The sequence below is a fragment of the Mauremys reevesii genome, linkage group 6 (genome assembly GCF_016161935.1).
Source record: "Mauremys reevesii isolate NIE-2019 linkage group 6, ASM1616193v1, whole genome shotgun sequence".
In the NCBI taxonomy this organism is placed as follows: Eukaryota; Metazoa; Chordata; order Testudines; family Geoemydidae; genus Mauremys; species Mauremys reevesii.
This window is the reverse complement of record NC_052628.1, coordinates 45,199,606-45,224,025: the sequence shown is the minus strand read 5'-3', so window position 1 is coordinate 45,224,025 and position 24,420 is coordinate 45,199,606. Positions and strand designations below refer to the sequence as shown.

General features: G+C 43.0%; 2 protein-coding genes across 3 annotated transcripts in view; both read right to left on the bottom strand.

The window, feature by feature from the left end:
• The window catches only part of ANKRD31 (ankyrin repeat domain 31), a 135,131-nt gene that overhangs the window by 65,127 nt on the left and 45,584 nt on the right, over positions 1 to 24,420 (bottom strand). Inside the window, exons 12-15 of the mRNA XM_039544026.1 lie at positions 22,594 to 22,736; positions 13,434 to 13,578; positions 2,686 to 2,747; positions 494 to 2,054 (exon numbers count right to left, since the gene is read on the bottom strand). Of these exons, the coding sequence (XP_039399960.1) occupies positions 494 to 2,054; positions 2,686 to 2,747; positions 13,434 to 13,578; positions 22,594 to 22,736 (1,911 nt within the window). The remainder of the gene's footprint in view (positions 1 to 493; positions 2,055 to 2,685; positions 2,748 to 13,433; positions 13,579 to 22,593; positions 22,737 to 24,420) is intronic.
• LOC120407835 (vegetative cell wall protein gp1-like) lies at positions 18,961 to 21,250 on the bottom strand. 2 transcript variants are annotated; one of them, XM_039544044.1, is made up of 2 exons: positions 21,076 to 21,250; positions 18,961 to 19,742 (listed from the first exon to the last, which is right to left on the bottom strand). In XM_039544044.1, the coding sequence occupies exons 1-2, from the start codon at positions 21,215 to 21,217 to the stop codon at positions 19,492 to 19,494; spliced, it is 393 nt and encodes a 130-aa protein (XP_039399978.1). In that variant the 5' UTR covers positions 21,218 to 21,250; the 3' UTR covers positions 18,961 to 19,491. The 2 variants fall into 2 exon arrangements, with proteins under 2 accessions (XP_039399978.1, XP_039399977.1); XM_039544043.1 differs by having other exon boundaries at positions 18,961 to 19,421; positions 21,085 to 21,250.

Sequence of the window (24,420 nt, the reverse complement as noted above, 5' to 3'; positions counted from 1 at the left end):
ATTGATGAAAATTAATGTCAAAGTCTTTATGTTGCATAGGCAAAGTACTTCTATGATATAATTATCTAAATCTTTGGAAATATTTTTGCATTATGAACATTTTGTTCACTATATAATGAAACTGTAAAAACGGAATCAATAAGGATTCAAAAATTGTTCTGTGAAAATGTGGTTTTAGTCTGCTTTCTCTTTAAAGAAAAATTCTTTAACAAAGAGTGCTTAAGAATTTCTTCATTTTCATAACTTTAGTCAATATCAATATTATAGTTATATTTTGATAGTAACAAAATAACTACCAGGGGCTCGGCTGCAAAAATGTCCAATCAATTAATTTTGCACACCTGGCAATATTTCTGGAATGCAATTCATGCATTGCCATTTGTGTATGCTACTGTATATGCTGCACATATTGCGCTGCTCGAAAAGATCTATTACAAACTACAACATGCCTACAAAGAATTCCTAAAATTGTATAAAAAATAAAACTTTTCACCTGATTTTTGGGAAGTTTCCTGCTCTGTTTCTTGGGTCAGCTGAGATGGATGAAGTGAATTCTTGTTCATACAACTAGTGGAATACAAATATGTGCCTAAGCTGATTTCCTGAAGGTCCTGTCTCTTTCTTTTCACTGGAAATGCTGCTTTTTCATGTAGCTTTAAAGCTGTAGATGTGTTAATCTCTGAATTCATTTCATCTTCAATTTTCTCAGTGCAACATCTTCCAGTGCTTCCTTCTGTGCTTAGCATCATCCTCATTCCCTCATCTGTTTGATGAGCAAAAGGCCTTAGCACCCTGATGCTAAAATTCTCAGGACTTTCAGAATCACTAGCTCTATTAACAGCTGCTGAAAATTCATGCAATGAAAGCGTTTCTGTACTTGTTTGAAGTGTTTGTACAGTACAGTTATCTACATCTTTAGAGACATTTTTATAAATGTTTTGATTCTCATTGTCAATATACTGTTCAGATAGGACTGTATAGCCTGAATCAGTGAGGTTTACAGTTCCCTGTGGTGAAAGTGTAGTTAGGCTTTCTGATTCTAGCCGGTTTCCCTGTAAAGAAATATCTTCAAAAAGAGGTAAAGAGTGTTTTAAACTTTGTTCCTCCTCATTAATTCTGTCTCTATCGATATCAAAGTTAATTTGATCTTTGGAGTTTTCCGAATAAATAAACTGGTCTGATGGTCTATTATTCTCATTGTAAATGATATTTTCTTCAACAAAGTGGATACTACTTATTCTCTTAGCTGCAGTCAGACTCTTGTCACCCATGCTACCATCTTTATTGTGATTAAGACAATGGCGTTCATTATCCTGATTCATAAAACATTGCTCTGCAGTCACAAGAGGCACACTGATTTCTTCACACAAAGAAAGTACTGAGTGAGAATCAAGTTCTGTTAACTCAACATTCTCAGACTGCTCTATAGATGCTTTTACTACAGGAATTGAGGATTCAGTGCACAGTAAACTAGTTACCTGGTCTGTCATTATTATTGAAGGTTTGTTGTTGCTTCCATAAGTCTTCTCCCTTTCTTCTGAAACTGGAGTATCACTATTACAGAAGTCATGTTCTTTTTGCATTTCTGCCTGTTTGGGTATGCTGGGCTTTTCCCCTACTTCACAAATATTATCTGAACTATAATTATGATGTACACAGGACCTAGTTATTCTTTTTGAGAAAGAGGTATTAACTGTGAACCCAGTGTTATGTCCAACATGAGGGTCATATGTTTTGTGGCTTCTGCTTCTTGTTTTGTCTCTAGATGTATCTGAAGGAGACACAATTGTCCTGTACTCACTGACATTCTCGATAGATACAATCTTTTCTACAGTCCCTGCTGATTTCTTTGTCTGTGTTGGAACCAGTCTTGTATCTTTTGAGTTTTTTTCATTCAACAATCTTTGATCCTCAAATACTCTGGAGATGGAACCTTTGGCATTTCTTATTGAATTCTCTTTGCTACTTTGTTCAAAGTTGACAAATCCTTGCTTTGATATATTATTATTACCAACACCAGAATTGTGAACTGTGCTATCTGAATGTACTTCCAACTACAAAAACAAAACATGATTAATTTAATTTTCTGGTAGATTGCTTTGTAATATTTCATTCTAGGTTGCTGCTTCAACTGTATAGTCAATGCTACAAGTCACAAAATATGGTAGAACTCAACTGGACTTATCTTGGTGATTATTTCACATCTGATGATCTGCTTGGAGCAGAAACACAACAAAAACTAAACTAAAAGTTGAAAGCATCAATGACACTATCAAAAACATGTTTTCCAAATAAAGGGTCTATTTTTGTATTTATGATACTCTGTTTGGTGAATGCTTATCATCAATAAAATATAAAACAGTGTTTTAGGATGTAAGTTAAACATAGAAAAAATGAAAACACTTATATTCCAATACAGTATTTCTGAGAATGATAGTCTCTACCAAGGTAAAGTACACAGACATTTACCATAACACATAAAATTATAGCAAGTAAGAAAAAAGGTCTTTCCACACCTCATTATATGCTAAAAATATTATTAGTCATGAAATGTTTAGTATGTACTGTTTCTGAAGAGCATTTCAGAAATGCTCTACCTTTCTACTATACTTTATTGTAGAATAGCAGATGCATGACTGTTCACCACCAAATGACAATGATTGTTCCTTAAAAAGAAAAAGTTACCTGATGCTGGTTTGTGTCATTTATTCTTTGAGCATTTAATGTACTCTCTACATCCTTTTTAGCTGAAAGGAAAACGAGAGATTGAAAGGATCAATATCAAAAGAAAATTACAATTCTCTGTTTTACAGGCACAGCATCCTATGCTCAGAGTCTAGCTCGTAGTGAAACCTAACAGCTATTTGCTATCTGGAAATAACAAAAAAACCCATAAGGAGCAAAAAAGTTAGACATTAAAATCATGAGCTCAGATCTCCAGTTGTACCAGAAGTCTGCTTGGTACAGTTGAGGAGAAGAAGGAGTAAATGTGGCTTTAAGCATCCTGATTCCTGAGGAGGTTGGTAGCCTGTCTGACCCTCAGTGAAATTTAAGAGTAGCCACAAGGCTTCTCTAAGTTACACATGCTGCGCTGGCCCTTTAGAGGCCATTCTGAAGCCAGTGATAGCTGGTTCACAAGTTGCTCAAGTCATGCCCCTTCCACCCCCAGCATGCTTTGTACACTGGGCAGAGGAAGGAAATGGGATGGTGTAAAAGGCAACTCATCAGCTCTACACCTGCCAGGGATTGCCCCTGAATCAGTTTAATTGCTGGCTGGTTGTTTAAATTAGCTTTCTGGCCACCCCTTTGTGTTGCCAGAGTGGCATAAGTGGGCTGGAATAGGGGCCAGGATCTGGCTCTAGGTATTTATGTAAATAAATCAGGCACTAAAATCCATAGCATATAACCACTGTGATCTTACATTCCAGTATTTATAGCTTTATCAACAGTTAAAAACAGTCCTTCTAGAGCTGGGAGCTTTCTCCTAAGGCACATGTAAAGTTAATCAGGAGAGGAATAAAAGACACACATTCACCTTCTATCGGTTACTAATTAGTCATACAACAGGACAGAAAAACGTAAAGAAGGAATTCTTTATACAGAAAACATGGAGAGTGTAAAAATTCTCATGTGTTCAAAAAATTTGAAATTCAAACCACATAACAGTGACTACTTATTGGCTATGAAACTGGTTTCAATAAAGTTCAAGTAACTGAAGAATTTTCATGGTGACGACCATGTCTCCATGGCCCACAAGCATCATGAAACTTTGCACTAAGATATCCTACACTGAAACTCAATACCTGACTGAGACACAGAATGAGAGGTTACTCACCTAGTGCAGTAACTGGAGTTCTTCAAGATGGGTGTCCCTATGGGTGCTCCACTTCAGGTGTGGTTGCACTCCATGAGTCTTAGAGCTGAGATTTTCTGAAGTAGTGCCTGTTTAGCCCATGCATGTGCTCCAGATATCCTCATGCCCTGTGCCAAGGATATATAGAGTTGCATGGGCAAAACGGCCTCAGTTCCTTCTCTACCATGAAGTCCTATAAGACAGAACTCCAAAGCAGAGGGGAAGGAGGATGGGTATTAGAGCACCTGTAGGGACATACATCTCAGAGAATTCCAGTTACTGCATATGACAGAATACACCCCTGTATTCACACCCTACACACTACTGTAATAATCTTTGTATAAAGTACAAAGCTGCCTTGTAAGGTATCATTTGAAAACTCATAATTTGCTGATCAGTATTGTCCTGGTAAAATATGTGTGGTAACATTATATATGAAGTTATAAGATTCCCCTGGATAGTGTTATTAACACATGTTCCAAACCCCACAGCTCTGCTCAACAGATGGCCGGCAAACAGGTCTATCCTAAACAAAGAAATGTGTGCTCTGCTTAATTTGCATTTAAGCAGTAAACAGAGTCATCAAGCAGGAAGGAAAAACAAAGGAAGTTCAAAAAGGTGGGGAAAAACAGCAGGGAACATCCTTCCACATAGATTCTTTGTCTCCTAGTGTCCAGCTGGAAATGTTTTTCAAGAGGGGGACTGAAACTATAAAAAGGAGAGACAAACATCCCAAGACATCCCTCTCTCTTTCTCCCTGCCTATCACATTCATTACACATGAAGAGAAAAAGGAAGCAGATGTTGGACTCTGGGAGAGGGGTCCTGACCTGAAACTTTTGGCAGTAATCTGGTGAAGCATATGGTAAGAAACTTTGCTTGAATCTAATATAGTTTGTTAGGTTAGACATTAGTAAACATTTTATCTTTATTTTTCTTGTAACCATTTCTGACTTTTATGCCTCATTACTTGTATTCACTTAAAATCTCTCTTTGTAGTTAATAAACGTGTTTTACTGGTTTATCTAACCCAGTGTAAAAGTAACAACCATGTAAAAGAAGCAGTGAGAAATAAAAAGACTTCCTTTAAAAAGTGGAAGTCAAATCCTAGTGAGGCAAATAGAAAGGAGCACAAACACTGCCAACTTAAGTGCAAGAGTGTAATAAGAAAAGCCAAAGAGGAGTTTGAAGAACGGCTAGCTAAAAACTCTAAAGGTAATAACAAAATGTTTTTTAAGTACATCAGAAGCAGGAAGCCTGCTAAACAACCAGTGAGGCCCCTTGACGACCAAAATACAAAAGGAGCGCTTAAAGACGATGAAGTCATTGCGGAGAAACTAAATGGATTCTTTGCTTCAGTCTTCACGGCTGAGGATGTTAGGGAGATTCCCAAACCTGAGCTGGCTTTTGTAGGTGACAAATCTGAGGAACTGTCACAGATTGAAGTGTCACTAGAGGAGGTTTTGGAATTAATTGACAAACTCAACATTAACAAGTCACCGGGACCAGATGGCATTCACCCAAGAGTTCTGAAAGAACTCAAATGTGAAGTTGCGGAACTATTAACTAAGGTTTGTAACCTGTCCTTTAAATTGGCTTCGGTACCCAATGACTGGAAGTTAGCTAATGTAACGCCAATATTTTAAAAGGGCTCTAGGGGTGATCCCGGAAATTACAGACCGGTAAGTCTAACGTCGGTACCGGGCAAATTAGTTGAAACAATAGTTAAGAATAAAATTGTCAGACACATAGAAAAACATAAACTGTTGAGAAATAGTCAACATGGTTTCTGTAAAGGGAAATCGTGTCTTACTAATCTATTAGAGTTCTTTGAAGGGTCAACAAACATGTGGACAAGAGGGATCCGGTGGACATAGTGTACTTAGATTTCCAGAAAGCCTTTGACAAGGTCCCTCACCAAAGGCTCTTACGTAAATTAAGCTGTCATGGGATAAAAGGGAAGGTCCTTTCATGGATTGAGAACTGGTTAAAGGACAGGGAACAAAGGGTAGGAATTAATGGTAAATTCTCAGAATGGAGAGAGGTAACTAGTGGTGTTCCCCAAGGGTCAGTCCTAGGACCAATCCTATTCAATTTATTCATAAATGATCTGGAGAAAGGGGTAAACAGTGAGGTGGCAAAGTTTGCAGATGATACTAAACTACTCAAGATAGTTAAGACCAAAGCAGATTGTGAAGAACTTCAAAAAGATCTCACAAAACTAAGTGATTGGGCAACAAAATGGCAAATGAAATTTAATGTGGATAAATGTAAAGTAATGCACATGGGAAAAAATAACCCCAACTATACATACAACATGATGGGGCTAAATTAGCTACAACGAGTCAGGAAAAAGATCTTGGAGTCATCGTGGATAGTTCTCTGAAGATGTCCACGCAGTGTGCAGAGGCGGTCAAAAAAGCAACAGGATGTTAGGAATCATTAAAAAGGGCATAGAAAATAAGACTGAGAATATATTATTGCCCTTATATAAATCTATGGTACGCCCACATCTCGAATACTGTGTACAGATGTGGTCTCCTCACCTCAAAAAAGATATTCTAGCACTAGAAAAGGTTCAGAAAAGGGCAACTAAAATGATTAGGGGTTTAGAGAGGGTCCCATACGAGGAAAGATTAAAGAGGCTAGGACTCTTCAGCTTGGAAAAGAGGAGACTAAGGGGGGATATGATAGAGGTATATAAAATCATGAGTGATGTTGAGAAAGTGGATAAGGAAAAGTTATTTACTTATTCCCATAATACAAGAACTAGGGGTCACCAAATGAAATTAATAGGCAGCAGGCTTAAAACAAATAAAAGAAAGTTCTTCTTCACGCAGCACACAGTCAACTTGTGGAACTCCTTACCTGAGGAGGTTGTGAAGGCTAGGACTATAACAATGTTTAAAAGGGGACTGGATAAATTCATGGTGGCTAAGTCCATAAATGGCTATTAGCTAGAATGGGTAAGAATGGTGTCCCTAGCCTCTGTTCGTCAGAGGATGGAGATGGATGGCAGGAGAGAGATCACTTGATCATTGCCTGTTAGGTTCACTCCCTCTGGGGCACCTGGCATTGGCCACTGTCGGTAGACAGATACTGGGCTGGATGGACCTTTGGTCTGACCCGGTACGGCCATTCTTATGTTCATATGTTCTTATGTGTATTTAAATTGAAGGGTCTGAATAACTATTTGAGATAGTAAACTGGCATATTATTCCCTTAATGGAATAATGGATTTAAAATATTTGTACTGTCTAAGAGATATTGGGCAGTACAGAACATGTATTTCTATGTTTGGTCACCCTGCAGTATAACCAAGGCTGGTGAGAGACAGAATGTAACCCAAGTGTGGCTGGCAGGCTGCAGTTACACACAGACACTCAGGGTGTGACTTGCATGCCAGAAGGCTGTTTGTGAGTGGCCCAGGTGGGAGCTACTTCACTAAGGCACCCAAGGTTGCAGAGCAGGGGTAACACAGCCCCCCACTGGTCTGGATTTTACCCTGGTATGTCACATTGCACAAGCAGAGTAACCTCTCCTTCTTCTTTGAGTAGCATCCCTATGGGTGCTCCACTTCAGGTGACTTCCAAGCAGTATCACCTGAAGGTGGAGGGGGCTTTGGAACTGGATCCCAACACTGAAGAAAGGACTGCCATAGCAACAGTCACATCTGATCTAGTGTCATTTATCAGCATGTAGTGTTTGGAAAAAGTGTACACTGAAAATTTCAGGTATTTGGAAAAAAATTCATAGCCATGGAGACAGCTTGGGATATTGCTGAATGGGTCATTACTCTTGAAGGGGGCTAAATATTAGCAGTTTGATGATGAACAAGAATATAACATGAAGCCCACTTTGAAAGTCTTTGGGTGGAAAATGAAGATCCTTTGGATCTGTCTGCAACTGAAGTAAACAGTGTGGGAGAGTTTCTGAATGGTTTACTTCTGTCCAAATAGAAGGTTAAAGCCCTTCTAATGTCCAAGGTATGGAGGGCAGCTTCCCCTCTAGGGTGGCGAGGCTTTGAAAAGTACACAGGAAGGCAGATAGCTTGATTAATGTGGAAATTGGAGGATATTTTAAATATTGCTGTGCCAGCATCCCAAGTTCATATCTTTTTATCCTTGAAGAAAATCATGAAGAGAGGACTACCCATTAACCTTCCTAGTTCTCCAATCCTGTGGGCAGAGTTAAGTACAAGGGATAATGGACTTTTCACCCATGCCTCATGGAACACTTGGAGGATGGTGATTCTGTGTCAGGCAATGCTGGCTGGCTGTCCACCAGGGTCTTCAGAGGGACTCTACCTTTCTGCTTCTGTTCCTGCAGTTCAACCAGATGCCTCAACATGTCTGCTTGGTCCCTCATAATCTGAAGCATCTTATCCGGTGCTGCACGCTCTTGCTCATTGGAAGCTTTCCTGCTCTCCATGTCCATGTCTAACTTCTCAGACAGTGAAATCCTCCACACTCTCAGCTTTGTGTCAGCTGTCCTAGAGGCGTTCATTCTCTCGGTGAACATGTCCTCACGCATTCCCTTTCTCCTCCTTCTAATCAGCGAAAGACTTCTTTCTGGTGTTGATGACATGCTGAAGGACACATTTCCAGCTGTTAGTCATGGGAAAAAATAAAGGAGCCATTGTACATGAATAAAATGTTTCCATAGCAAGGCCATTTTCATAAAAAGAAACAATCCCTTATTACATTAGGTGCAGGCCACAACATAATCAGAATCTGTAACTGTTCACCGTGCAGTTTTGCTTCTCCAGCCATGGTGAGTAGGCCCCCTGGGCCATGGGTGACCGCACTTTTAATGAAGTTTATGACAGGCTCATGTCAGGAGCAGAGGTAGCTAGTCAAACAATGGCCCTTCCCCATAGCATCACGGGAAGCTGTTTACAAACTGGGTAGGGAGGAATGTTTTCACTCCCAAATTGCGGAATCTCTCATGTGGGGCCCCAGTCCCCTATCAGTCACTTTAAACTACTTGCTGACTTGTGCTGAGCACAATAAAGGCACATTACCGGCTGCATGGTTTGGCGATCCAGTATGGGGGGGTGGGGTTTCTACATGCCCTTTTTTTCCTTGTAAGAGCACTTTTAATGAGAACTTCCCCCATTTCTCCGAGGCGACCCTATGTGATATCAGTCTCCTGAGGGTAACAGAGGTAGAAAGGAAGGAGATGCTGTATAGATCCGGTCCTTATGCTGCTATGTTGTGTACTGCAATGATGCCAGTAGAATTAATTCAGGAGTTGCTTGGGAATGTATCCTACCATGGTGGAAGAAATAAGACTGCCCTGCCCAGAAACTTTCTGCAAAGGATTGCAGAGTATCTCCATGAAAGTTTCCTAGAGCTATCCATGGAGGATTTCTGGGCTATCCCAGTCTACATAAACAGTCTTTTCTGGAGGCCACTCTCTGCATAGCTGGAGTGGCCTCTTGTAAGCAGAGAACCACAGCACCTCGCTTTTTCTTCACAGTAAGCATGCAATACCACTGAATGTATGCACTCACTAAAGTTTCACTGGACTTTGATTGTAACTGTATACTCACCAGAGGTGCCTTCCCCGGCATCACGGTCGGCCACCTTGATGTCCTGCGACTCACAGGACTCCAGGGTTAAAAATATTTCCTGGCTCTCGGGGAGAATGGATCCACCACTCTCCTGTCTCCCATTCTCCTCCTCCTCTTTTTCATCCACCATATCATCCTTCTTGTTGTTCTTAGACTCACACACCTGTTAGGTGTCCATGTTGCTTGTGGGGGTGCTAGGGGTCATCCTCAAGAATTGCATGCAGCTCATTGTACAACCTGCATGTGTGGGGTTCAGCACCAGAATGACTGTTCACCTCCCTTGCCTTCTGGTACACTTGGCGAAGTCCTTTTATTTTCACACAGCACTGTTGTGTGTCCCTTGTGTAGCCCTTCTCTCCTATTCCATGAGCGATCTTTGCACAGATGTCAGTGTTTCTTCTGCTGGATTAGAGCTCTGACTGCACAGACTCTTCTCCCCACACAGAGATGAGATCCACCACCTCCTGTGAAGACCAGGCTGGAGCGTGTTTGGGGTGTGTAGTCTCCATGATCAGTTGTGCTCAAGCTGGCACGCTCCCAATGCTGATCAAACAGGAAATGGGAAATCAAAAATTCCTGGGGCTTTAGCAGGGGAGGGACTGCTTCCTGTGCACCTAGCTGCAGTGCAGCAGAGTTCAGAATGATCTCCAGAGTGGTACAGATGAGCATTGTGGGACACCACTTGGAGGCCAATTAAGTCGAATTACACAACACTGCGTCTGCACTACCTCACAGTCAACCCATGAAAATCTAATTAAATGCTACGCCTCTCGCAGAGCTGGATTACAGAAGTCGACATTAGAGGTGACTTAGGTCAGTGTAAAGGACCTGATAGACACATACATTAACAGGTCAATGGGACACAATCATTCCGGGGTACAAAATATATCAGAAGGACAGAACAGATTGTGCGTGAGGGGGTGGGGAAGTGGTACTATATGTGAAAGAAAATGTAGAATCAAATGAAGTAAAAATCTTAAGTGAATCCACGTTTCATAGAATCTCTATGGATAGCAATTTCATGCTCTAATAAGAATATAACATTAGGGATCTATTATCAACCATCTGACCAGGACAGTGATAGTGATGATGAAATGCTAAGGGAAATTAGAGAGGCTATCAAAATTAAGAACTCAATAATAGTGGGGGATTTCAATTATTCCCATATTGACTGGGAACATGTCACCTCAGGATGAAATGCAGAGACAAAATTTCTCGATACTTTAAATGACTGCTTCTTGGAACAGCTGGTGCGGGAACCCACAAGGGGAGAGGCAATTCTTGATTTAGTCTTGAGTGGAGCGCAGGAGCTGGTCCAAGCGGTAACTATAACAGGACCTCTTGGAAATAGTGACCATAATATAATAACATTTAACATCCCTGTGGTGAGAAGAAGACAACACTGTGGCATTTAATTTCAGAAAGGGGAACTATGCAAAAATGAGGGGGTTAGTTTAACAGAAATTAAAAGGTACAGTGACTAAAGTGAAATCCCTGCAAGCTGCATGGATGCTTTTCAGACACCATAATAGAGGCCCAACTTAAATGTATACCCCAAATTAAAAAACACAGTAAAAGAACTAAAAAAGAGCCACTGTGGCTTAACAACTATGTAAAAGAAGCAGTGAGAGATTAAAAATGCATCTTTTAAAAAGTGGAACTCAAATCCTAGTGAGGTAAATAGAAAGGAGCATAAACACTGCCAAATTAAGTGTAAAAATGTACAAAAGAAGCACTTAAAGATGATAAAGTCATTGCAGAGAAACTAAATGGATTCTTTGCTTCAGTCTTCACAGCTGAGGATGTTAGGGAAATTCCCAAACCTGAGCTGGCTTTTGTAGGTGACAAATCTGAGGAATTGTCACAGATTGAGCTGTCACTAGAGGAGATTTTGGAATTAACTGATAAACTTAACAGTAACAAGTCACCAGGACCAGATGGCATTCACCCAAGAGTTCTGAAAGAACTCAAATGTGAAGTTGCGGAACTATTAACTAGGGTTTGTAACCTGTCCTTTAAATGGCTTCTGTACCCAATGACTGGAATATAGCTAATGTAATGCCAATATTTAAAAAGGGCTCTAGAGGTGACCCCAGCAATTACAGACTGTTAAGTCCAGCAGAAGGCAACAAAAATGATTAGGGGGCTGGGGCATATGACTTATGAGGAGAGGCTGAGGGAACTGGACTTATTTAGTCTGCAGAAGAGAAGAGTGAGGGGGGATTTGATAGCAGCCTTCAACTACCTGAAGGGGGTTCCAAAGAGGATGGAGCTAGGCTGTTCTCAGTGGTGGTAGATGACAGAACAAGAAGCAATGCTCTCAAGTTGCAGGGGAGGCGGTCTAGGTTGGATATTAGGAAACACTATTTCACTAGGAGTGTGGTGAAGCACTGGAATGGGTTACCCAGGGAGGTGGTGGAATCTCCATCCTTAGAGGTTTTTAAGGCCCGGCTTGACAAAGCTGTGGCTAGGATGATTTAGTTGATGTTGGTCCTGCTTTGAGCAGAGGATTGGACTAGATGACTTCCTGAGGTCTCTTCCAACCCTAATATTCTATGATTCTACCTGTGGGGAAGGTAGCCGTGAACTCCGCCATCCCCGGAACTGACAGCCAAATGCGACCAGCCATTGTCGTCATCAATGAGGACAGGAAGAAGATCATCATGGTGGACGTCACAGTGCCCTTCGAAAACAGGATACCAGCTTTCCATGATGCTCGATCTCAAAAGCTGGAGAAATACACCCCTCTGGCTGACACTCTGAGAGCTAGGGTCTATGAGGTCCAAACTCACACGCTGATCATCAGAGCCCTGGGCACATGGGACCCTGGTAACAAGTGAGTGCTAAGAGAATGTGGAGTCGGTTAACACTATGCTTGGCTGATGCGGCAACTTATGGTGTTGGACACCGTCAGGTGGTTGAGGGACATCTATATAGAACACATCACTGGACATCGGCAATATCAGGAGGGATGAAATGGAGTGTCGATGAGAAGCGCAGTTGGGAAAGTAACTAAAATACTTTCCTGATTAATTCTTTTTTTCTCTAAATGGACAACTTATCCTAAATTCTCAATTACAAGGGACAATCTTCATTCATTGATATATTTTGCTTTCCGCCACCAACTCTCTGTATAACTTTTTTCATGAGTAATGTATCCGAATGCATGGATGCTAAATATTTAAACTGTATCATTAAATTCTTTCACCTAAATTGGGGTTATTGCTGATTATGCACTATATGTATCTTATGACTTTAGATTATCCACAAATACGTTTGTTTTTAAACACTATACCCAGATGTACAGACACACTTTTCTCAGCCTATGCATTTTATAATATTTTTAACATTAGCTTTACTAAAAAATTTTTAGTCTATATACTGTTCAAATATACACAAATGATAAACTCTGAGCATGTCTTAGTTGTCATTTTATTTCATCTCATGCATGCATGTTAATGAAGACAACCAACAAGAGGACTCTGCTCCAAGGCCACTAGTACAGTGGTTCTCAACCAGGGATACCCAGAGGTCTTCCAGGGGGTACATCAACTCATCTAGATTTTTGCCTAGTTTTACAACAGGCGACATAAAATGCACTAGCAATGTCAGTACAAACTAAAATTTCATATGACTTGTTTATACTGATCTATATACTGTACACTGAAATGTAAGCACAATATTTATATTCCATTTGATTTATTTTATAATTATATGGTAAAAATGAGAAAGTAAGCAATTTTTCGGTAATAATGTGGTGTGACACTTTTGTATTTTTATGTCTGATTTTGTAAGCAAGTAGTTTTAATTGAGATGAACCTTGGGGGTACACAAGACAAATCACACTCCTAAAAGGGGTGCAGTAGTCTGGAAAGGTTGAGAACCACTGTGCTAGTATATCAAGTGAGCCAAGTCCATAGAAGTGTTGGCTATAAGTAAGGGACAATGGGATTTCTGTTGTTCTCTATCTAATAGTAATGAATATGCCAGAATAGCTCATTCCTACCTGATGATGAACCTCTTCTAGATTTAGTTATATAACTTGCAAGCAGTTTCTTCATACGCTGGTCAGTAGCTTCATCAAAGGCACACTTCCCTGTCTCATTTTTGAATAACGGATCAGCTCCATACCAAAGCAGTAACTCTGCCACCTAGAGGTAAAACTTTTCAGATACTTTTTCTTCTAATATTTTATTTTCCACTCCTCTCTCCTCATATATGCTTCTCTGTGGTGTACACAGAAATACCTATCACTAGTGTTAAAATACCACTAGAGTTTTAAAATTCCCAGTAATGGAATTTACCAAGACCAGTTATTGCGCCCCAAACATTCCTCTAAATACAAGTTTGTTCCAAAGCCTTCCATTTATTTTTTTCATTTTCACTGCTTCAGTGAATAACCAGCTGACTTTCTAAAATCAAGGTCCAATAATAGAGTGTCTTGTTAACATGCTATTTCTTAAGTTATTTTTAAAAGGTTAATGTCATGATTAATGCCATAGTAATTCTGTCCAATTTTACTCATTATCCAATAAGCGTGTGTAGAAAAATTATTTTTAAGTATTAGAAAATATGTAACTTAATGATTTCCTTTCTGGGACTTACTCCTCCCTCCCTCACTTCAGCACTATTGCGGTTTTGTTTTTCTCTCTCTCCACATATCCAAGAGGCAGTTTAGTTCTTGGACTAGGTCACATCCTCTTCTCGTCACTAGCAGAGCACTTCCTAAATTCACAGTTTGCAGGTAATTCTGTCACTGACCCAGTTCGATCTCTGCCTCCCCTGTTCACCTAATGGTGAAGGAGAATTAAGTTAAAGGAGTACTCAATCCGCAGTGAAACCCTCTCTAAAGCCACACATTAGGGGAATGCTTCCAAAGATGCTGTCAACCTGCAGACCCTCACTCAGCCAGAAACATTGAGAATTCTTAGGCTTTGTCTACACTGGTAAGTGAAAGACAAAACTTTTGTCGTTCAGAGGTGTTCAAAAAAAAAACCCTAAAAAGACAAAATTTTTGCTGACAACAAGCACTGGTGTGAACAGCGCTTTGCTGGCAGGAGCACTCTCCTGCCGATAACACTAACCCGGCTCATTGTGGGGTGGAAGTTTTTTGTCAGCAGGAGAGCGCTCTCCTGACGACAAACAGCGGCTACATTGTGCGCCTTTTAGCAGCACGGCTGTAGCAACACAGCTAAGTTGCTAAAAGGTGCGTAGTGCAGACACAGCCTGCCTTACCCAGTGTTAGCTGGAACTTCTATCCATGTAATGTACTTATACCATTCTCATTACTGTATTATCCAAGGACCTCACAATCTTTACTATAGTCTTCCTCGCCACATTCCTGTGGGGTAAGGAAGTATCCCCATTTTACAGATAGGAAACTGAGGCAAAGGGAAACTAAATGACTTACCCGAGATCACACAGGAAGCTTGTGGAAGGGCAGAAAATTTAACCTGTGTTTCGCAGGTCCCAGATGAACACCCTAATTATGGGATTGGTGACTGACCTTGAGAAAGCAGGATAATTTTCTTCTGGATTTGGAGAGCTGGAGAAGATTTTAGGGACAGAACTTGCTACTGCCCAGCAAAAAAGCTAAAATCCTGAGATGAATAAGGGTTAGGCAGGAGCAATAAATTGCTTTCTGGGCAATGCTGGAGACAGACATTCTGGCAGTGGTGGAAGAAGTATGCTTAGACTTGGTCTACACTACAGAGTTAGGTCTACATAAGGCTGCTTATGTAAACGTAACTGTCAGTGTCTACACTACAGCGTTGTTCCTGCCAAGGTAAATGCCCTACTACACCGACATAGTAACTCCACCTCTATGAGAGGCGTAAGGCTTATGTCGGTGTAGGAGAGCTGTGAGCTGTGAAACTGACAAGAAAGATGGCTCCTAGCTCCCCAGCCAGGCTGCTGCTAGGTCTCTGCTCCCCCCTAGGAACCATGCCGCTGGGGTCCCAGCTCCCCACCAGGAACATGGCAGCTGGATTCCAGGCAGAGATCTCCCTGCCAGAGGCAAGAAGCCCTGGGTGGCTTTCTCCCTGCTCCTGGCTGGAAGCAGATAGGCAAGAAGCCCATGGGGCAACTGGGCTCCTAGAGGAGCGTGGACCTGTGTGGAGCTGAAAGCCCAGGCTCTCAGCCCCCGACACTGCTCCTCTTCAGTCAGTGGAAGCGCTCGTGGTGAGGACATGCACCACTGACAGAAGGAGTAATTACTGCGGTGGCTGTTAGTCAACCTAACATAGGTTGACATAAGATCAGGGCCGGCTCCAGGCACCAGCGAAGGAAGCAGGTGCCTGGGGCGGCCAATAGAAAGGGGTGGCATGTCCGTCCGTGACTGGGGCAGCACGTCCGGGTCTTTGGCCACAGCGCTTCGGCGGCAGCTCAATCGGGGATTTTTTTTCCCCTTCGCCGCTTGGGGCAGCAAAAGAGCTGGAGCCAGCCCTGTGTAAGATTGTAGTATAGACATGCCCTTAGTCCCAGAGCTCCTGTGCAAATCTGAACTGTGTATGTTCTGTATGTTCAGAGAGAGAGGCAAAGCCCACTAATGCCAGACTGGAAGAGAGGTCAGAATCCAGAAATGTGTTATGAAACTAGAGCATAGATACTAACAGAGCCCAATAAATCCACTCTAACATTGACTATTCGGTTGACTTACTGCTTAAGACCACAGGAGTAATTTCTCTTCAGTGTATTATAACAAGAAGGGCCAGTTTTCATAACTGTGCATGCAAAAGTGCACACAACTAATTTGCACGCACAGCTGTAGAATTTACACACAAACCACACACACATTTATGAAAATGTGGCAATAAAGTAATTAAAACTCAAATGACTCACCCTGTTAACATAATGCTTAAGTGCAAAGTGAGCAGAAAATAATTCAGACCAGTGATTAGAGAACAGTATTTCCTTGCGTGTCATTCATTGTTTCCCTCTAGGCTAAATGCTTGCACAGCTGGACACCCTGCTAGCAGGCACTAGTGGAGGGGAAAGTTTCACTGTGCTCCCCCTTCCTCTCTCTAGCCCTTGCTGATAAATTTCTTCATTTCTCTGTCTCTCAAACTTCCTCTTCTCTTCCTTTTGCCTGTTCTTTCCTCTCTCTCTCTCTCTCTCTCTCTCTCACACACACACACACACACACAAAATGAAAGGGAGAAAGTGAGTGGTGGAGAAGAGACAATCATAAATGTCGAGTATGGAACAAGTGAGGAAGGAAAATGATGCTCTGTCTACACTGGCTTGCATATTTGAACACTGGACTGTATACGTGCTCATGCATGCTCCTCATACCTGCCCCAAGTGCCTGCATATGCTGTGCTGGACACAAGTATAACGAAATGTACACACGTATATACATGTCCATACTGCCGCTGTTGTTACATGAGATTAGTGCTACTATTTCAGGCGCTGTATCCAAGATTCTGTGCAGCCGAGGGAAACACTCTAGGAACCACTTTGCTGTGTGTTGTGGGTACTATCCCCTGCCTTCACACATTTGCTGATGGCAGTTCCTAATCACATCACCCCTCACTGTTATTCCCTGAAAAAGTAGGTGGAAGACATTTCGCAATGAGATAATGATCTGAATCTGTTCCTGTTTCTTACTGTGGGACAATTGGTTATGCAGTGGAGCAGGTGACTGGTGAGATGTTGGATGGAATTTGGGCAGAACTTTCTGATACACTGAAGTCAGCTGACTATGAGGGTCAATAACAATTCATTCAGCTCACATGGTACTGATATGGTGAATGCCAGTGTTGTCAAGGTATGTCCTTGGGTGGACCATCACTTCTGGTGCCGGAGAACCGGCTTGGTGTGCTGGGATCACATCATTTTGGAAACCTGGAATGACCAGCAGTGGCTTCAGAACTTCCAAATGAGGAAACAGACCTTCATAGAGCCATGTGAGGAACTTGCATCAAACCTCCGGCACCAGAACACTCAATTCAGGGAAGCCATACCAGTTCAGAAGCAGGTTGCTATTGTCCTATGGAAGCTGCCACCACCAGATCGGCTGCATGTCACTTTGGGGTTGGAAAGTCCATTGCTGGGGTCACAGTTGTGCAGGTTTGTGAGGCAGTTAACACTGTGATCTACTCACACGTGGGTGCTATAAGAAAAGTTCCAGAAATAATAGCTGGATTTCAGAGGATGGGGCTTCCAAACTATGCAGGGGCCATCAATGGCACCCACATCCCAATACTTTGCCCACCAAAAGAGACAAATGCGTATGTGAACCATGTTTTCTGCAAGGCTTAGTGGTCCACAGAAGCAGATTCGTAACTACAAACATGGGAAATACTAGAAAGGTTCATGACGCCAGAGTGTTGAGGTGATCAGGATTGTACTTGAAGGGAGGAGGACTTTATTCCCCAGAAACAATATGGTTCTGTACAGTGTGTCTGTGCCAACTGTTATTTTGGGGGGCCCTGCATACCCACTCCTAACTTGTCTCATGAAGCCATTCCCCAACACCAATGACACTGGAAAAGGGGAATTCAATTATAAGCTCTGCAGAATGGTTATGGTGTGTGTGTTTGCTAGGCTGGAAGCTCATTGGCGCTGCCTACACACCTATCTGGATGTCAGTGTCAAAATGGCCATTCATATACTCATCCCCTGCTACACACTCCGTAACATTTGTGAGGGTAAAAGAGGAGTGTTTCCATTCCAAGTGGGCTCACAAGTCTGATTTGCAAACTTTTACAGAAAACCAGATCCCACGTACGTGCACATTGGTCCTGGTTCCCAGCGGGCACGGGAAATTATGAGCACCATACATGCACACATCTTGCCACAGCAGGGAGGCAGAGGGTGACATCTGTCTGTGCTGAGGGATACCTTCCCACCTTATGCAGCTGCTGGGAATGCATATAATAAGGGAACATTGGTGCCTATTTGTGGGGCTACATAGCTTTGTGAGGGTTTCATTTCCCTGTAGCCAAAGATCATTTACTGTTTGTTCCTGTGACATTGCCCTGATGCAGTCATTTTGTTTTTTGACCATTCATTGTCAGCAGTCCTAACTGCATTTAGGGGCTATTACAGAGCACTAATCCCTATTACCACTGAAGCTGGTTAAGCTTTCAGTGGGGAGTGGGGGGCATTTATGCACAGGGTAGTGGCAGATGGTGTCATTGCCTGTGTTGCTACTGGTACTGTTTCAATTTTCTGCATTTGAACTAATCCATACAGATATTCATCTACCCATTTTCTGTGTTTCTGACTTCCATTGCGTTGAAAACTAGTAGCACTTTCTGTAAGAACACAATACTAACTGCACTTTCCCATCCCTCCCATGTATACTTCTGAGCCTCAGGAGGGAGGGTTTGGTGGGAGACAGACAGAAAAGTGTTTGCAGTATCATGGCATCAGATAATTATATACCATTCAATTTCATGAGCTTTGAATTGTGGGGCCCAATTCTGAATCTGAAATCATCTGCAGCTCACCAAACGTAGGAAGAAGGGGCCACACACAAGTCTAGGAAATGATAGTATTTATTAGAAGTATTAGATAGAATGGGTAACTGAAATATTTTTTAAAAGGAAGGGTCAAAAACAAATCTTTAAAAAATACAGGGAATGCAAGTGGGAACACCGGTCATATACTACTGTCTCTGTATCTGTCTCCTTGACCACCTCCTGACAAGAAGGAATGACAGGGACTTGGGGGATGGGCACTTGGTGGGGTTCTGGAACTCCTGCAGACTTGGGGGATGGGCACTTGGTGGGGTTCTGGAACTCCTGCAGACTTGGGGGATGGGCACTTGGTGGGGTTCTGGAACTCCTGCAGACTTGGGGGATGGGCACTTGGTGGGGTTCTGGAACTCCTGCAGACTCATCATTCCCCTCCTGGTCACTCAGCAGGGTCCCCCTGTGAGGGGTTTTGGGTGCTAGTGAAGGAGTCCTGCAGGCTCTGTTCTTCTCCCAGTCACTTAGGGGGGTTCTTGAAACAAGTTCCTCTGGCTCAGCAGCATCCTGCATGGCAGCTGGAGAAAGAAATGGAGATAGCGGTTCATGGACTGGTTCCGTAGCCTCACCAGCAGGTTGACCTCAAACTCATTCAGCCACAAGTCCAATGGGGGAATGCTCCCATTCTCTGTGCTTTGCTTTCTGCTCCATGAACCAGTACATCAGTGTCTCTTCCAGATGAAGTGGCCAATCCTTCCATGCCCAGAGAAATTGAAATGGTTCCTGGTTTCCCCCGCCCATGCCTAGATGCAGCTCTTCCTGGGTTCTTCTCTGTCTATCTCTGGGGCATTGCTCCAGCCCTCTTTGTGGAGTGGTTTCACTCCCAGGAACTGAAGGTCCTACCAATTGAAAGAGAAGGGTAGAATTACAATTTTTGTCCTTGGGAAAAAGCTCAGAAATCCTCCCACATGACATAACTTTACTGTAGAAGGCCATAATTTTTATACTTTTCAGCATTCCATAAATGTGACTTTTGAAGGATCCTTGGTTCTTAGGCAACTTTTGCAGCCCATGAGGAAGGAGCACAGGCTACTAACAGTAAATAAACTGTACTAATATTTTTTAAAAATGTAAATGTTCATAGGGTCTCAAGGTAGTGGGCAGGGGGAAGAGAGAGTGCCAGTTCCTTCCAGGGTCCTAAGTTACCAGTTTGCAATTCCTTTTTTAAAGGCTGGCTAACATTTGGAGAACATAGCTGTTTCCAAGATACCAGAATGGAAAAGAGAAGTGTCTCTCTGTCCTGTGGAGGAGATCTGCAATCTATGCCAGAGAGATGTTTCTGCTAATGGTCACTCCTCTACATATTGCTAAATGAAGGGGGTTGGTCTGCTATGAAGGTGGACCAAGCAGAGTTGCACTGCTGTAAAACCTCAAGACGCAGTTAGAGTTTCTGCTACCCTGGAAACTTGCTGAAATATGCTTATGCAGCATAGCTCTGTGCAGGTGGAGGCAACACACCAGGGACAGGGCCAGTAACAATTCTGTAATCTTCCAAGGGAGAAAAGACTGCGGTGACTAACATCTCCTCAGAGAACCAAAGTGTTCTACAACTGTGTTCTGTTCCCTCCCCATTCCCAGACCCTACATCCCCTCCATCCGCCCACCCCATTCCACATAGCTGCCATTTGTAAGGTGATGGTAAGCTCAGGCAGGTGGGAGAAGCACTGAAACTGTGTAATCTTTAAAAGAAAAAAGACAGCTGTTACTAACTTTAGACAACCTACTATAAGCTTTCTGCAACTGTCCCACCCCCAACTGGGATTTTTCTAACCTGACCCCTTCCTTCCCATGGTCTGTGCAGCCCCAGAACCTTTCCTGTCTGACTGCTGGCCAAGAAAGACACAAACACAGGGACAGTGATTTTTCCTGAATAATCTGTTTTTAAGAAATAGCTTTATCCAAATGCATAATACAGGTTCGTCAGAAATCAATAAAACCATTGATTTATAACTATGTCTTGCTCGGGGACCATTGAGGGGAGGGGAAGCAGGGGAAAGTTGGAGGAGTTTGGTAGGGATCGGGACATGACAATTCCATGGCTTTCAGCACTGCAGTTCAAACTCACAGACACATAACAATGCATGGCATATTATCCAGAGGAGAACTGTCAGTGCACAGTATTTCAAATACATGAAGAGGGGATATTGGCAGGGAAGGTCCATTGTAACTTACCAGCCTTACGTTTTGGTTCCTGCCATGACTCGGGACCCTCGTTGGGTTCATCGGGGTAGGGGGCTTCCTCAACAGGCTCCACTGGAGAGAGGTGCTGAATCACATGCTCTTCATCCTCCAGGTCTTCTGGGGCACCCTCCATGGTCCGTGCTGCCTTCTCACTCTAGCCTTCATCAGCATCCGACTGGACAATGAGGCTGGTGAGGTTGAGGAAGGGATCATGAACCACTTCAGGTTCTGTACCGGGAGCCCTTGACAGCACCTGGTCAAGCTCCTCGTAGAAGGGGCATGTACAAGAAGTGGTCCCAGAGAGACAGCTTGAGTCTTTTGGGCCCCTGTATGGGAGCCGCAACTGGTTCATGTGTTCCCGGCACTGGGCTGGAGTCCACTCAATGCCTGCCTGCTCCAGCCTCCATGAAATTTCCCAGTACAGGTGTATGTTCCTGCCGCTCTGGCTGAAGTCATGGGAGACAGTGCACTCTGACCAGACATTGAAAAGCACCTAAGTGTGCTCAGTGGGCCAACTGGCTGCTCTCAGAGCAGGATGCATTTTCACCTGTATTGATCTGTATGAGTTCAACGGAAAGCTGGTCACTGCAGCACGCTACTATCACTGAAAACGGTGGGACAGGAACCTTTATAGAGTTGGTAAGGGTCAGGAAGAAAAGGTTCAATGCATTGTCAGAATGGGAGTGGAGGACTATTGAAACTTGAGTCCTGGTACATGGCTCTTACCCACACCCCTCAGGCACGCTAGCTTACTCACTCTCTACACTCCTTCAGACACATGATTTGGGGTTCAGGTGTGGGTTATGACACAATCGCCTGCATAGGCATGTGTACAGTCACTAATACGGAAATAGTTCTTAGTCAATGGAGAGGAAGGAAATAAAGATTATGAGTGACCAAAGAGGTAGCAAGAATAAGGGAAAGGGCAGAGTAAGTGGAGGAGATAATATAGCAGGAGAAACTGCATCCATAAGTTTTAAACTTGTGCTCTAGAAGCCATTTGTTATGCACACGGGGGAAAAAATAGAAAAAAATATTGGTGTCAGTCCAGATCAAAACCCTGATCTACTTTCAGTCCAATATTTTGTCTCCAACAGCAGTCTCATACTTCAAAAGACAGTACAAAAACCATATTCAATTGTGCAATAATGTGTTTTGATGTCCTCAGACAACATGAAGCATGAGACTCGTAGCATTATCAATTTGGATTACCTTTTCTGTGTTATTTTAGTATACTATTTAGTAAAATATCTCAAAGAACAGTTAGAAAAATGCAGCTAATTTCTGCTATCACACACTAAAGAACAAATCTGTAAAGTGTTGCTCATGATTGTATCTGAAGTTGGGCAGCAAGAAGTCCAAATACCCTGAAATCTTAAAATGTAACCCTAAATTCTAAATAATTAGCAGCATATGTAATGAAACTGAAATGCGATGTGACCTTCCTGACCCAATCACAGGAATTTTTATATGTAAAATGTAGTTTGTGCCCAAATATAGAAATCATACCTCATAATGGCCCTCTTTAACTGCATCCTGTATTGGTGTTACTTGTTCACTTCCTTTACAGTTAACATCAGCTCCTGCTTTCAAAAGCTCATTTGCTGTCTTATAAAAACCTGCCACACTGGCTTCATGTAGTGGAGTCCAACCTATGACAAAGGAAAATTGTCAACTAAATCTTACATTTCCTATTTGAATAATATTCTTGACACCAATTTTTATCAATTTTGCAGACTATTTGATAAAGTTTTAATTTGAAGATAATCTACATTTATTAGAAATTGCAATATTTTAAGAATAAGTTGACCATATGACAAATTTTTATATGGTTCAAAAGTGATGTAGATGAGAGGTCCTAACTGTCAAAATCTGCACTTACCTAAGAACTGCATGCCATTATAACAAATGTAGATGTTAGATTACGTATTGGCTCAAAAAGGAAAGAAAACTTAACCTTTGCATACCAGCAATTTCTCTGTGAATGAAACTTTTACATTATAGGTATGTCTACCCAGCAGTTGGGATATGTAATTCCCCACGTGGATAGACATACATGTGCTAGCTCTGCTTGAGCAAGCGTGCTAAAAATAGCAGTGGGGCTATAGCAGCATGCGGGGCGGCTTGGGCTAGCTACCTGAGTACAACCTCATCTGAGGTCCTAGACAAGCCACTGCTATTTTTAGCATGCTAGCTCAAGCACAGCTTGCACGTGTAAATCTCAGCCCGGCAGGATCCAAGTGTGGAGGGACTTAGTGTGGGGGGGAACCAGGTGTAGGATGAGAGGGTTCTGTGTGAGGCAATCTGGGGTTGGGAAGCTCAGTGGGGGATCCGTGTGTGCACGATCTGGATGCACAGGGGTTCTGGGTGCAACAGTAATGGGACTCTGTGAGAGGTCCAGACCAAGGTGGGGGCTCAGTGAGGTTGGGAATCCAGGTGCTGCTGGTTGGGGCTCAGTGGGGTGGGGATCCAGGTGACTCATCATGGTGGCCCAAGTGCAGGGGGAGTGGAGCTTGGCAGGAGGGGTTCTGGGTGTGTGTCGGGAGGCTCGGCTCGGCGGGAGGGTCTGGGCATAAGGAGGGCTGGATGCATGGGGGATCCCTCCCCTTGAAGCTGAGGAGCGATGGGTGCGAGGAGGGCGGAGGGGGGGGGAGTTTGCAGAGCTTCCTGCAGCCTGGGGAGAAATCTGGGGCTGGGGCTGACCCAGTTCTGGATGCTGTGCAGGGGAAGAGGAAGTCCTGTCCGCCCAGCTGGACTAGCGGCTGAGCCCAGCACAGGGTAGGAGCCACCAGCCAGGTCTTCCCCAGTCCTGCACCCTGCCTCACAGTGATTTACCTCTCTGCCGGCTGCCCTGGGCACCCAAAACATACTGCTGGGGATGGTCACATGACCACTCTTGTGGCTTCCCTTTGCTTCCCCTTCAGAAAGTCATTTTTCTGCGGGGAAGCAAAGAAATCTGTGGTGGGGACATGAATTCTGCGCATGCAAGGTGGCGCAGAATTCCCCCAGGAGTATTCCATTGCAGGGGCACTAGCCGCCACTGCCCCTCACCTCAGTTCTGCCACCCAAGCAGCAATTCTACTCAGTGGAGGAAAGAGGATTTGGGAAAGATGTATGCAGTATGTAAGCCCTAAGCTGCACTGACCATAGCTTTGCGTGAGTTCCCTGTATGGCAGTGTTCTTATTGAATCGGCAGAGTGAACTGAGGGAGAAGATAGAAGATCTACCCCCAAGTGCTTTCCAATCCTCCTTCCACCACTTCCTGCATCAAAACATACTAAGGTTCTGTTGATCACAGTAGCTTTTTCCTTCAACTATCTCCCCACAGGTGGAGAT